The 12,925-nt window shown below is 48.5% G+C and overlaps 1 protein-coding gene across 10 annotated transcripts in view; it reads left to right on the top strand.

Moving 5' to 3' along the window:
- The window catches only part of GEMIN8 (gem nuclear organelle associated protein 8), an 18,289-nt gene extending 8,590 nt beyond the window's left edge, over positions 1-9,699 (top strand). For 9 of the 10 annotated variants that reach the window (XM_029930369.1, XM_029930370.1, XM_029930372.1 and 6 more), the window contains 2 exons: positions 5-167; positions 9,153-9,699. In XM_029930369.1, coding sequence (XP_029786229.1) covers positions 5-167; positions 9,153-9,409 — 420 coding nt within the window. In that variant the 3' untranslated portion in view covers positions 9,410-9,699. The other variant, XM_029930378.1, reaches the window with a different exon arrangement.
- Positions 9,700-12,925: the final 3,226 nt, after the last annotated feature.

The raw sequence follows: 12,925 nt of genomic DNA, 5'->3' as shown, positions 1-12,925 counted from the left end.
GCAGGCGCGGAGGCCTAGGCGGCGCCCGCGGCCCGTGCGGGAGGAGGCGGACAGCGAGTCGGACAGCGAGTCGGCCTGGGGCGTGGAGTGCGACGTGAGCAACATGGAGATCACCGAGGAGCTGCGCCAGTACTTCGCCGAGACTGAGCGGCACCGGGAGGAGCGACGTAAGTACAGCCGGCGCCCCGCCTCTGCGTCGTCTTGTGCCCTGGGGGTCGTCTTGTAGGTTCCGGGTACGCCATGCCCAGTGCCACAGCCCTGCCACTCTCCAGGGGCGTTGTAACACGGGACTCTAGGGGCACCGGCCCGACCGGTCACGTGCCCGGCTCTTGCTTACAGCTCAGGTCATGATCTCACAGTTCATGAGATCGAGCCCCGCCTCCCGCTCCGAGCTAAGCGAGGAGCCTGCTTAAGATTCTCTCTCTCTCCTCTGTCTCTCTGCCTCTCTCCGCCCTCTACCTACGCCTCCGCCTCTCCGTCTCCTGCTCTCTCCCTCTCCCCCTGTGCCTTCACTGCTCCTGCTCACTCACACTTGCTCACTCTCTATCTCAAATAAAAAATAACAAGTAACCAAACAAGTAGTTTTAAAACAGTATTTTCTATTTTACATAAAATACATCTCTTTCCTTCATCTTCATAAATTCTACCTTTTTGACAGAATACGTATAAACTAACCATTAGTCTAATTTGAAAGTATACACGGATGGGGGAGAGGTGGTGTTCAGGCATGTCCACGTTTGGTTGGAAAGCTCTTTTTGACAGCGTTTCAAAAAGAAAACATGATGGATATGAGATGCCTTTCTGTCGTCCCTACCAAAGAGCAGAAGAAGGTGTTTTCGCTCCAGAGCTTGACACCTTGATGATAGAAGTTCTCACCAAGGACAGCAGCAAACCCCAGTCATCTAAAAGGCCGTTTTGAATTATCTGCTGATTTAAAATAAGCTTAACACATAGTTATTCAGTAGAAAATAGACGTGAGTTAATGAAAATATAGTAACACAGCATGTCTTCCCGGCGTCAGCTCGGGTATAGCGGCGGTTGTGAGCCGGCCCGCCCCTCTCCCCCCAGTCAGGTAGCTCCTAGGTAAGTTCAGCCACATGTCATGGAAATCTCCTGCTAAGTCATGCCTGGCGCTTACTATTGTTTTGAATGAATGAATGAGCTATTTCAGTATTAATTATGAGCCTTAGATCAGAGGTTTTCAAATATCCCACAAAGTGCCCCACTTCTCCATTTGTGGGGGACATTTTACAAAGTGAGTTAGGCTTTGAATCATTTATAGACTTGATGAACCTCCTATCTTGTTTTATATTATTCGTAAATCACTGAGTTCACGTCAAGCCTCCAGATGACACTAGTATTCTCGCTATTATGGGTTGACTTGTGTGCCCTTAAAAGGGAGATTGGTTGGAGTCCTAACCTTCCCACCCACCCCCACCCCTACCCCCACCCCACCTCAGGATGTGGCCTTCTTTGGACAAAGGGTCTTTACAGAGGTGATCAAGTGAAAATGAGGTCTTTAGGGTGGGCCCTGATCCAGTTAGGACCGGTGTCCTTAAAAAAAAAAAAAAAAACATTGGGACACAGCTCTGCACCCCAGGAGAAGGACATGTGAAGACCGGAGCTCTGTCACTGGAAGCTAGGAGAAAGGGCTAGAATGGATCTTCCCTAGCGCCTCAGAGGGAGCACAGCCCTGCCCACACCTTAGTCTCAGATCTCTAGCCTGCAGACCTGTGAGACGAGAGATTTGTGTTGTTCCAAGCCACCTATTTGCAGAGCTTTGTTGCAGCAGCTCGAGGGGACTAATACGGTCCCCTGGCCTCTCTGAGAATTTTCTTCTGCAAGGGGACATGAAGTGAAGGGCACAGGTCTGGCCATCGCTCTGAAGAAGCTGGTGCACAGCTGTTTCACCGTGCAGCCGCCATCTTTCATCTGACGCCTCCACGTGCCCGTCCTTGTTTGTGACATCGCACAAGGCCGGTGGTGGCGGAACCGCTCCTGTCGCAGGGCCCTGCCCACCTCCGCTGCGGTCTGCCCGAGGTCCTGCCTTGTGGGTCACCTGCCCTAACCAGTCTGTCCCTCAGTCTTCTCACCTGTGAGCTGGAGATCCTCATTCATGGAGTGGTAGTTATGTAGGTTAAATGAGATAATAAAAGAAAGTTCTGGAACTGTGCTTCGTACGAAGCCAGTGCCCCGGAAATGCTAGTTGTTAATGGTTAGTTCCTAATAACTCATTGTCTAATGTGGATCATTAGCCATATGTTACTGGGATGCTCTGTGTGTTGGTTAGTGCTTCACTGAGATTTTTTCTTTTAATGTTTGTTTTTGAAAGAGAGACAGTGAGTGAGCAGAGGAGGAGGGGCAGAGAGAAAGGGAGACACAGAATCTAAAGCAGGCTCCAGGCTCTGAGTTGTCAGCACAGAGCCTGACAGGGGTCTCGACCTCACAAACCGTGAGGTCATGACCTGAGCAAAGTCAGACGCTCAACCGACTGAGCCACCCAGGTGCCCCTGTACATTTTTAATAAAAGATGTTTTGTGGCTTCAAAAAAAGTCATATTTCTACTCTGCACTTTTCAAAATTCTTAAATTGGTTTAGAATATTTCAAAAGCAAAAGAATTCAAGTCTTGATGTCCGTCCAATTGAGTCGTTAATACTGTTTCATCAGAGTAGTCATTAATACAACTTTTAGTTTGCTTCAAGGACATTTCTTGCTTGATATAACATAACAAAAATACATGGAAAAAGGAACGCACTTCCATATTACTCATAACAGCACTAAACACATTGAGCTTCTTGCTTCTTTGTGCTTTTTAAATGTGTAGTGTAGCATGATTGAAAACTACTTGTCATAGGGTCTCTACGATGCTTTTATGCCCTATGGTGTGCCCCGAAGAAGTTATCAGGTCTTCGGGAGACGTGGAGATTGTCTGGAATGGGCGAGAACGCGCTGCGCTGTCAGTATAATCAGACTGCTAAAGATTTAGAAGCTTCCGGGGCCTGACTCTGCACCCCCAAAAGGATCGGGCATTTTTTTCCACCAGCACTTTTGGTGGCGTGTAGAATAAACATGTTCCTTCGAGCAGTAAGGAAGGTTTGAATTCAGATGTGATCTGAAAGCCCAGCGCCAATCCATTACCTTCACTAGAAATGTTCTTGGAAGTTTAGTTACATATACAGTTGGGATATATTTTAACAGCAATTAGGGACCTGAGTCATGTGAATACTTGGTTAAAGTTGTTTTGTTCTCCTCTCTTGAACCACTCAAAGCTACTTATTCAGTAAAGGCTAAATCACCTTGGACTATGGATCATCTAGAGAACAGAGAATTTTATGAATCACCACTAGCAGGAAAAAAACATAGCTAAACTTGAGAGGTTTCGTTTTTCAGTATTATTCACTTCCATGAGAACATATATGTTATATAATTCATTATCATCATCGTCTGAGTCTTATTTAATATTTTCTTAGAATAAAATCCTTCATCTGGAGAGCATGTTCTTGTTTGTGATTACTGCTCTTCTAGATAATCTCCAAAATATTTTAGTGATAACCAAAAAATTAAGTAGGATAAATAAAGAACTCCTTCTGTGCAGTGGGAACAGACATGCTTTTGATTATGTTCTATGTCATTTCCCAAAGAGATTTCCCTTATTCAAAACTTCAATGATAACAATACTTATGGGAAAGTAGACAGTTGTGGAGTTTTAAAGGTCAGCTGTGTTTTCAATTATTTCTTAGGGGAAATGCTTATTGTTAGGTTAAGAAAAGTATCCTGTTTAAGTCATAAATAACCACCAACTGAGACCGCAAGGTTATAGTCCTAATACTTAGAAGGAGAATGCATGAACGTTACTCCCAGTGGGGGAGACAGCCCTCCACCACGAACACGGCCACTGTTGTCTCAGCCTTGAGCCAACCAGATATTGTCCCCTGTGTTTTCTGGGTAGCTGTTGGATCAAAACCAAGACATATCCAGAAAGAGCTTAAACTTTGTTGAGACGAGGAGACGAAAGCCAGTTAAAACCGATACCGAGAAGAGCTGTCTGCGGTATGGTCCACAGGCACTTCGGCAGGGACTGCAGAGAGCCAGCGAGCTCAGCCGCCAGAGGAGAAGCTGCTGGAAAATGGAGTATGCTCTAGGCTTTGAGGGATGGGCTCAGCTGGGATCGGGAGATAAACAATGGGGGTAAATCCACTCCCCTCTTAGCACTCCAAGTGCTCTTCTGACCACAGGGCCCAGGTGCTTTTAGACCCCCAGTAGGAGACATCTGCTCCGTCGTGTCGGGTCCACCGAAGCCAGAAAGTTTAGACTCCAGTTTTCGTGCCGAACCTTCAGTCAGTCAGCTGGAACCCCACCCCGGTCACCCTCAGTCTGCCCTCTGTATGGCGAACCATACAGCCCAGTGTGGAGTGCGCCACTGTGGTTTAGTCGATGAGATGAAAGTGTGGAATCCTACCGACCGAGCACTGCACTGCACAAGAGTGGAAACGAGGGATGGAAATGCACTTTTATTCCCAAAGTGAAATGGTAATCATCCCCTGGCTTCATTTGTCATGGAGACAGGGATGTGGGGTGTGGACGGAAACCCGTCAGAGACGGCTCCAGGCCTGCTGGTGGGTGCGACAAAGCAGAAATGAGTAGAAATGAGTTGTTGTGATAGAAATCAAGTCTGTGCTTTCACGCCCTTGCGCTCCAATCATTAATTCTGGCAGCATAGCAGAGAGTGCAACCAGAAAGCCTTGCTTATCATAGAAAAATGAGGGAAAATAACATTCTTCAACACTCGTCTTAGTGCTGTGTCCTCCAAAACGTTCTGCCTTTGGGCTAATTATCTGCAGAATACTGAATGAATGTCGCCCTGTGTCAAGTCTTCTAAATTCCAAGTCACTTCTCATGATTTGGTTTTCCTTTGTGAACTAAGTCCACGTTGGTAACATCATGCGAATTTAAAGGTTGAGGGGGAAAATATCAAGCTTATATATCCTGAACCCAGATGGGATCCAATAGCGCTTCCTTAATAGAACGTCACTGTTTCTTGTTTGAGCGCTGTGCGTATTAGCCATGATACTTGTTTACTGGGACCACTGTAATAATACATTGGGTGGCTTAAAGCCACAGAAATTTATTCTCACAGTTCTAGAAGGTAGAAGTCTGAAATCAAGGTGTTAGGCCCACACTCCCTCCAGAAGTTTCTGGGACTTTGCTGCTTTTAGCCTCTGGTGGCTCCTGGCATTCACTGGCTTGTGGTAGCATAGTTCCAACTACCTCCATGTCTACATTGTTTCCCCCCGTGTCCCTACATGTTCTTTTCTGTCTCTCACAAGGACACTCATTGGATTTAGGGTCTGCGCTAACCCAGTACGACCCCATCTTGAGCCTTAATTACATCTGCAAAGACCCTATTTCCAAAGAAGGTCATATTCTCAGGTTCCATGTAGATGTGAATTTAGAGGTGACACTATTTAACCCACTACCACCATGTTTTAAAGCTGGAATCTAGACAGATATTCTGATTTCTATTCAAACAAAGTCTCATGCCTGAACAGCCTATAAGAAAAAAGCATTGGGTAACGTTGAGTCCCACAGCTGTTTTCAGGGGGGAAAAATGACCAACTTTTCCATGACCTGCACCTGTTCTGTCATGTCTGAAGTGTGATGTTCTGCATCAGTCAGATGATTCTCCATCTGGTTGAGCCCTTTGATGGGAAGAAGAACTGCTAGTGACTGAGAATCCTTTCTTTCATTGGGAGGAAGGAAACAATAAATAGAAAACCGAATAAGTGATACCTTCAAACGCGTACATCCCCGAGTCCGTGACCGTGACTGCTGAAGTATCCTCGGGTGCTGGCCGCGGCTTCGGGTGGCCGACCTGGCGGAGGGCATTTGCTGTCCAGCTGACGGATTTTCAGATGTGTGATCCAGCCTTAGGCCTTTTTTTTTTTTTTTTTTGCAATCATTTGAGTAAGTAGAGGCACAGTGACTCAGATGTAAGGGAACAAGATCAGACCCCAACTCATTGGTGCTTCCTCCCCACCCCCTCTCCACTTCTGAGAACCTCTGGGTGAGGGGTTCTGTCCAGCGGAGATGGGAGCATCTGTTTCTCAACCCCTGGGGTTGTCATCGTTTTTCTTGAACAGAATCTGGAAGAAATAGCTGTTAACAAAAAATACTGTATGACCTATGTCCGGGCTTCCTGTCAGCAGTCATTTCCTGAGCACCTACCCTGTGTCAGGCGTTATGTCTCCCCCGGGGCTGGGGATAGGGGTGTGCGTGAAGGCGACAGCGTCCTTGCCCCAGACATGACTCCCACGGGTGGGTTTTGGCGCCAGCCGGTCACTGCAGGGGACAGGCTTCCCACCCTTTGGGTCTGTGTTTTAGGGCAGCTACCCACCATGCTAGAAACTGGGAAAGCTCTGGGCCTTCTGTGAGGCAGAGAGGGGACAGGGTTGAACTGCAGATTTTCCTAAGGAAACCAGAACGGGAAAGACATACACGTAAAGAACTGAGAGCAGAGGGCTGTGCTTTTTATTCTTTTACATTCTACGAGCTTCATTAACTGCAACCCTGTGACAGGAACCCCTGGGCACATGCCATGTGTGAACTTGGGAAGTGCACTGGCTGTGTTGATTTGGCAGCTTCAGTTGGTTCGGATTAGCAGTGTGTAATCTACAGATGTCAGTGATAATAGAAAACATCTTGATGTAGAATTGTGATACTGATTTACTATCTGTAAGATAGGTGTGGTCAGAAGAGTAGCAGAAAACACCACAATTAGAACCATGTTCAGTTAGGAAAGGAAAAAGATACAAGGGAAGAAAGAAATGCTCATATCCTAGTGTCAGAGAGTAACACTTGCTAAGAGAGCAAGGATCCCGGTGTTGATTAAAACTTATAAATGCAGGGCACCTGGGTGACTCTGTTGGTTAGGTATCTGACTTCAACTGAGGTCATGATTTCACATTTTGTGAGTTCAAGCCCCACATCGGGCTCTGTGCTGTCAGTGCAAAGCCCGCTTCACATCATCTGTCTCCCCCCCCCCCCCCGCCTCTCCCTCACTTGTGCTCTCTCTCAAAAATGTAAAAACATTTGAAATGCAGACTCTGATTTCGACAGGAAGTTCAACATCTGTTGTGTCACTAAATCTGTCAGTAAAGCTGATTACAGTCTTGGGACAAATCGAAAAGTAAAAGGACTGTGGTCTGGGAACCTGTCCTCTAGATGCATGAGCTCTGGGGCCTCCGCAGCACACCCCACCCCGCCATCCCCACCCAGCTGCCGTGGGATTGTTTGCTCTGGGCCTACAACGAAACAAGCCCGAGGATTCGTAACTCGCCCAAGGCTCCCATAGGTGGCAGAGGGAATCTGTTGTCCTTGGCTAATGTGGAAATGCCACACTTCCAGAAGAGTAGTGCTTGGAGGGTGGGGATATACAATCTAAACACCCGTGAGACCTGAACACTTAGCGTCCTAAGGTTTCAGACTTGGCAGAAAGACCAAAACGAGAAGCAAATGCTTATTGACCTCCCATTCATGTGCACATTACACCAATATTCTGGTTTAGTTCTACATTTCGCAGTAAGACAATTGCATCTCTTCTGTGGATAAGGTAACAGTTACGTTGCATTTATTTCCTTCACAGTCATCTGGCACATCCATAGATTACCTCCTTGTATAAGAAGTAAACCACAGAGGTCAGAAGTGACTACCCACATTTTATGGTGTTTCCGAGTTCCCAGAACTCCTTCCCTCCAGCTTCAAGATGATGTTTATGAAGAGTGGGCTTAAGAGCGTGGCTGGGTAGCCACTCGCTTTTGGCTTCCCTCCTCTACTAAGATTTCATCCTGCTCTTTTTTTTTAAACAAGGAAAGAGTGATTTCTATCATTGTTTTATCCCCTACAACCGTCTTCACTCCTAATTCAGTAGCATTTCTCTTGGGAGCAATAATAGCTACAGATGTGTGCCTTCTACTATCTATTTCTCTGTTCTCGACAGAGTTGCTTACAAAAATCTGTCCATTGGCCAAATTTCAATATATACATCATTGTTTCGTTGTTATTTCTGTTTACATAAGCATAGAAGTTCTGATGTTAGGACTCATTTTAGTAAAAATAGAGGGGAGAATAGATTTAATTTCTTGCTTTGCAAGAATCCAGTTGAATTAGTAGGATTAGGGGTGCCTGGGTAGCTCAGTCAGTTAACCATCCAACTCCTGATTTCCGCTCAGGTCACAGTCTCATGGTTCATGAGTTCGAGCCCCGCGTCCTGCTCCACTCTGTGTGTGCAGAGCCTGCTTGGGATTCTCTCTCTCTCTCTCTCTCTGCCTTCCCCACCCCTGCTCATACTCTCTTGCCAGCGCGCTGTCTCAAAAGAAAGGAAAGAAGGAAGGTGGGAGAGAGAGGAAGAAAGAAAATAATTGGTAGAATTAAATAAAAGCAAATAACTTTATCACCCGAAATTTAGCCTGAGCTAACCTGTGAAGTGGACAGTCAGGTCCCGTAGTGAGCAAGCCCCCACGCTGCTGCAGATCCGGGAATGCCGCAGGAAGATTAGAAGTCAGGTCTTCCTTCCATGGGCAGAAATGCCCTTGCCCGGCCCTCTTACCTTGAGTGAGTGTTGACTCGCTTGACTTCGCCTCGCCTGCGGTGCTCTGTGCCTTGGACGTGGGGCAGGGCCGCGGGTCACCGCTGCAGTCCTGTGGTTACCAGCACTTGCTCTTTTGCAGGTTACCTGAAGTCAGTACCTCTAACACGGGGCTGACTTTTCCCCCCAGTGCCTCATTTGTGGGCGGAAGTACTACTTCTTGCAGCCCTGGACTTTCCAGAAAGCACTTCATTTCCCTGCCAGCCCGGGAGACTGGGAAACCAGGCGAGCCCCACCAGCCGGGCCTATCTGGCCAGGTTGTGGGCAAGCCGCCTACATGAAAGAGAGTGAGCTGGATTTTGGGGGCCCCACACAAAGGTTTGGTGGTGGTGGGCGAAACGTTTCCTGGCAGCTTTTTGTCATTCCTAGCAATGTGCCTCCAGGATGAGGGAACTAATAGCGTGTCCCCTAACCGCGGGGGTGACGGTGTGCGGGCCGTGCTCGGCGGGCACGGGCTGCAGGGCGTCCCCGAGCCCACCCCGGTGCCCCGTGTCCCTTCCTCCTCAGGGCGGCAGCAGCAGCTGGACGCCCAGCGCCTGAATGACTACGTGAACGCTGACCACGGCCTGAACCGCGGCGCCTGGCGCTCGGTGATGCCCCCGTCCGAGAGACCCGGTGAGCGGCGCAAGGCCGAGATGAAGCGCCTGTACGGGGCCAATGCCGCCAAGATCCAGGCCATGGAGACCGCCGTGCAGCTGAGCTTCGACAAGCACTGTGACAGGAAGCAGCCCAAATACTGGCCGGTCATTCCGCTCAAGTTCTGAGCCCCCCCGCGCAGTGTGCCCGGCCACCACCCTCTTCCCTTTGAATTCAGTAAATCTCTCCCACGCATCTCCTCAGGGACCATCTCTCAGCCTGAGAAATAGGCATGTTCACCAAAGCCCCAGGGGGCTCGTCACAGGGGTGACATGTTGGCCACTTGAAGTCAGCAAGACAGGTACAGTCGCCAATATGAAAGATTTTCTTTTGACCAAAAATGATAATTTCATGTAGATTATACTTGGTTTTGAGATTAATCTTGGTGTTTGGTTCATTAAAGTCCTCAGAGACACGACCTAGTGTTTTTTGTTTGTTTGCCTTTTTCTATTTTCTTCTGTCCTATCTTTAACCCAACTGAACTTCAACACAAATACTTTAAATGAGTCAGATGTCCTCCCCTGCTCAAGCTCCGTTAACCCCCACTGAAAATGTTCCAGCAGGACAAGCCATACTTCTTGCTCCTGTAGAGGTCAGCGTGCGTGTTCCATAAAGGACCAGAGAGTTAACGTTTCCAGCTTGGCATGCCATTGCTTTGCAACTACTCAGTTGTGCCCTTGCAGCATGAAAGCAGATATAGACAGTAAGTAAACAAATGAGTGTCGGTGTGTTCCAATAAAACTTTATTTATAAAAACAAGCCTGGGGCCAGATTTGGCCTATGGGCAGTAGGTTGGTGACCCCTGCTCTAATGGAATGAGAATGCCTCTCTGACCTTCTTCTGGTTATCGCCTCATCTCTACGGACCTTGAATGTCACACAGAATCGAGAGCAAAGAACAATAATCCCCAAACCTCACCTCTGCAGTATCCTGTGTTGCAGAAAAACTGTGTAATTGAGCTCTGACTATGTATAGCAAGTACTGCTTTGGGAAGAGAATACATTTCTGAGGATGAAAATCTAAAAATTGATGGAAGAGTCCGTTTATAAACGCCAGCTGCCTTGTAAATAAGTTATTACAGCGTGTCGCCTGGGCGAGCCCATGTCGACCTGAGAAGATTAGCACATCCATCAAAGCTGGGGGAAAAGATCCAGTATTGACAGGGCTCTCCCGGAAGAACATTCAGCTCGAACATTCAGCTCAGCCTCAGCCCCTGCCCCGAGGCAAATGCATTACTTTCATCAGCCCGAGGTACCTGTGTTTCCAGGCTCTTCCTGGATTCCTGGTGGTGTAGTTTGCGTTTGGGCCCTGCCTACAAAAATCGGAATTAACTTCTCCTGAGGTGACACATGACTAACATTCAAATATTGAGTAGCTCTTGTGTTCTCGTGCTGAACTCCCACACCTAGGGACAGTAAGCGCAGAGCCGGCCTGGAAGGGCGGCAGCTGAGCCTCCGGGAGTGAGCTGCTGTCTCCCTGCGGCCCGGCCCCAGTGCCTTTGTTCCCAATGCTGAGGGTGCGGGCAGGTCACTGTCCCGCGCGTCAGTATCGCTGATGCCTCCGCATGGGGTCCGCGTGAAGACCAGTCTGGCTGCCCATCTGCCCATCTGGCAGAGTGCAGGCCCCACGGTAGATAGGAAGTGTGGACATGCATTCCCTGACTTCAGAAAGTGCCAGAGTGCCCCCGAAGCCCCGGTGTGAAACATCAGAGTGCAGAGACCGGTCTCCCCATTAGCTTTTCCAGCGGGTGCCTTGGCTTGTTGGTGTCTGCGAGGCCCCGCGGTGTGTTCGTGGGTTTATTCAGCAACGTGTTGTGTCCTTTCTGTTCCAGGCAGCTGAACCATAACCTCCCCCTCAGGGACCTGGCGTTCTGGGGGGCAGAACAGGGTGTGGGGGTAACTGCCCCATGTGCACTGCTGGAGGCCTGCGCAGGCACTGTAAGGGGAGGGGGGAAGGAAGTGAGATTAAGGAGGAGGGTAACGAGGCAAGGGCAAGGAAGAGGGTAAGGAAATAAGAGTAAGGAAGAGGGTAAGGGCTGGGCTTCTCAGCCTCCGCGCTACTGACGTCTGGGGCTGGATTGTCCGTGGCTCTACAAACAACTGCATACTCCGGATGCACACGTCTGTACTAAAACCAAGAAGCCTGCATGGACACGATCCACACCAGTTTCAGAAGAGTGGTTGGTTCCGAGTGGGGAGAGAATGGGAGGGCTATTCAAAGGGGGTTTTTCCGTCTCTCTGATACTTAATTTCTTTCCAACAGAAGAGCTACGGTAGGAACCCCGCTTTGGTGGGAGCCCCCGATTTCCTCACAACTCTCCTCTGACATAAAATAGTTTATCTTTCGGGGTGCCTGGGTGGTTAAGCATCCTACTTCGGCTCAGTTCATGATCTCATGGTTCTTGGGTTCAAGCCCTGCATTGGGCTCTGCTGACAGCTCGGCGCCTGGAACCTGTTTCAGATTCTCTCTCTCTCTCTCTCTCTCTCTCTCTCTCTCTCTCTCTCTCTCTCTCTCTCTCTCTCTCTCTCTCTCCTTCTCTCTCTCCTTCTCTCTCTCTCCCCCCTCCCTCCCCTGCTTGCACTATGTCTCTGTCTCTCAAAAATGAATGTTAAAAAAATAGTTTATCTTTCACTTCATTCACACGGTTAACCGTTACGTGGCCTGTTTATCAAACACTTCCGAAGAGCTCTGGGCACATAACTTTTCTAATTGCTTTACGAATACTAATTTCTGTAGCAATTAGCCTTTATGACAGACCTGTGAAGCAGCCCTTTCAGCTACACGACCCGTTTTCCACAACCCTTCATCAGGTGTGTTGCAGAATACAGATGCTGCGGTGTCGGAAGCCGCCAAGTTTTCTGGCGGCCTCAGGCAAGGATTATCACTCTCCAGGGAGTGAACCAGCAAACAAGATTTGCATCTGGAGGCTGGAGACTGCCATTTCCTGGTCCAAGATTTTGGCGTCAGTCATGCTGGGCCAGACGTAGAGTGGCCAAGGTGCACAAAAGATCAAAACCGCATTTTGGATTATTCAGTGCCAACTCCCCCTCCCCAGCATTGCTGAGGCAAGTCTGGGCGCTTCTTTTTGATATGCATTTGACTCTGTTTACCTGACAACCGACCCGGGTCAGTTCCCCGCCCCAAATCGCTATTTAAGAAACAGTGTTTTCTGGGATAAAAAAAGGAGAGAGAAGAAGAAGAAAGGAGACAGAGGCTTGATCGGAAACAGTGTGTGCTGTCTTCACTGTCTGCATCTCTCCCTCCTGCCCTGTTTTTCTCTCCCTCCCTCAGGAAAAGAACCCGTGAGGATTTTCCACCCTGCTGGGCGAAGCGGGACACGACACTGGGGCACTTTTGAAAAGTAAAACAACGTGCCCTAGAACTCTTCCCGGTGGGCCAGGCCGGCAAGTCTCTCTTCACAGACACTTGTCAGTCATATTCTCAGTGGGATAAGCAAAGACCATAACAATTCCATTCAGGTCAGCTCCTGCCATCAAATCCTCACAGTCAAGTCAGGTCTAGTAAACCAGGAACAGAAGAGTAGACTTTGGCCTGACAATCTAGAGACCGCTGTAATCCAAAAGACCTTAGAGCAGTTTCAGTGGGTGGACAAGGAAGAAAAGCAAACTTTACATCAAAAGTTA

Source organism: Suricata suricatta, chromosome X (genome assembly GCF_006229205.1).
Source record: "Suricata suricatta isolate VVHF042 chromosome X, meerkat_22Aug2017_6uvM2_HiC, whole genome shotgun sequence".
Taxonomy (NCBI): domain Eukaryota; kingdom Metazoa; phylum Chordata; class Mammalia; order Carnivora; family Herpestidae; genus Suricata; species Suricata suricatta.
Note: the sequence above shows the minus strand (reverse complement) of the source record. Positions and strands in the feature narration are given on the sequence as shown.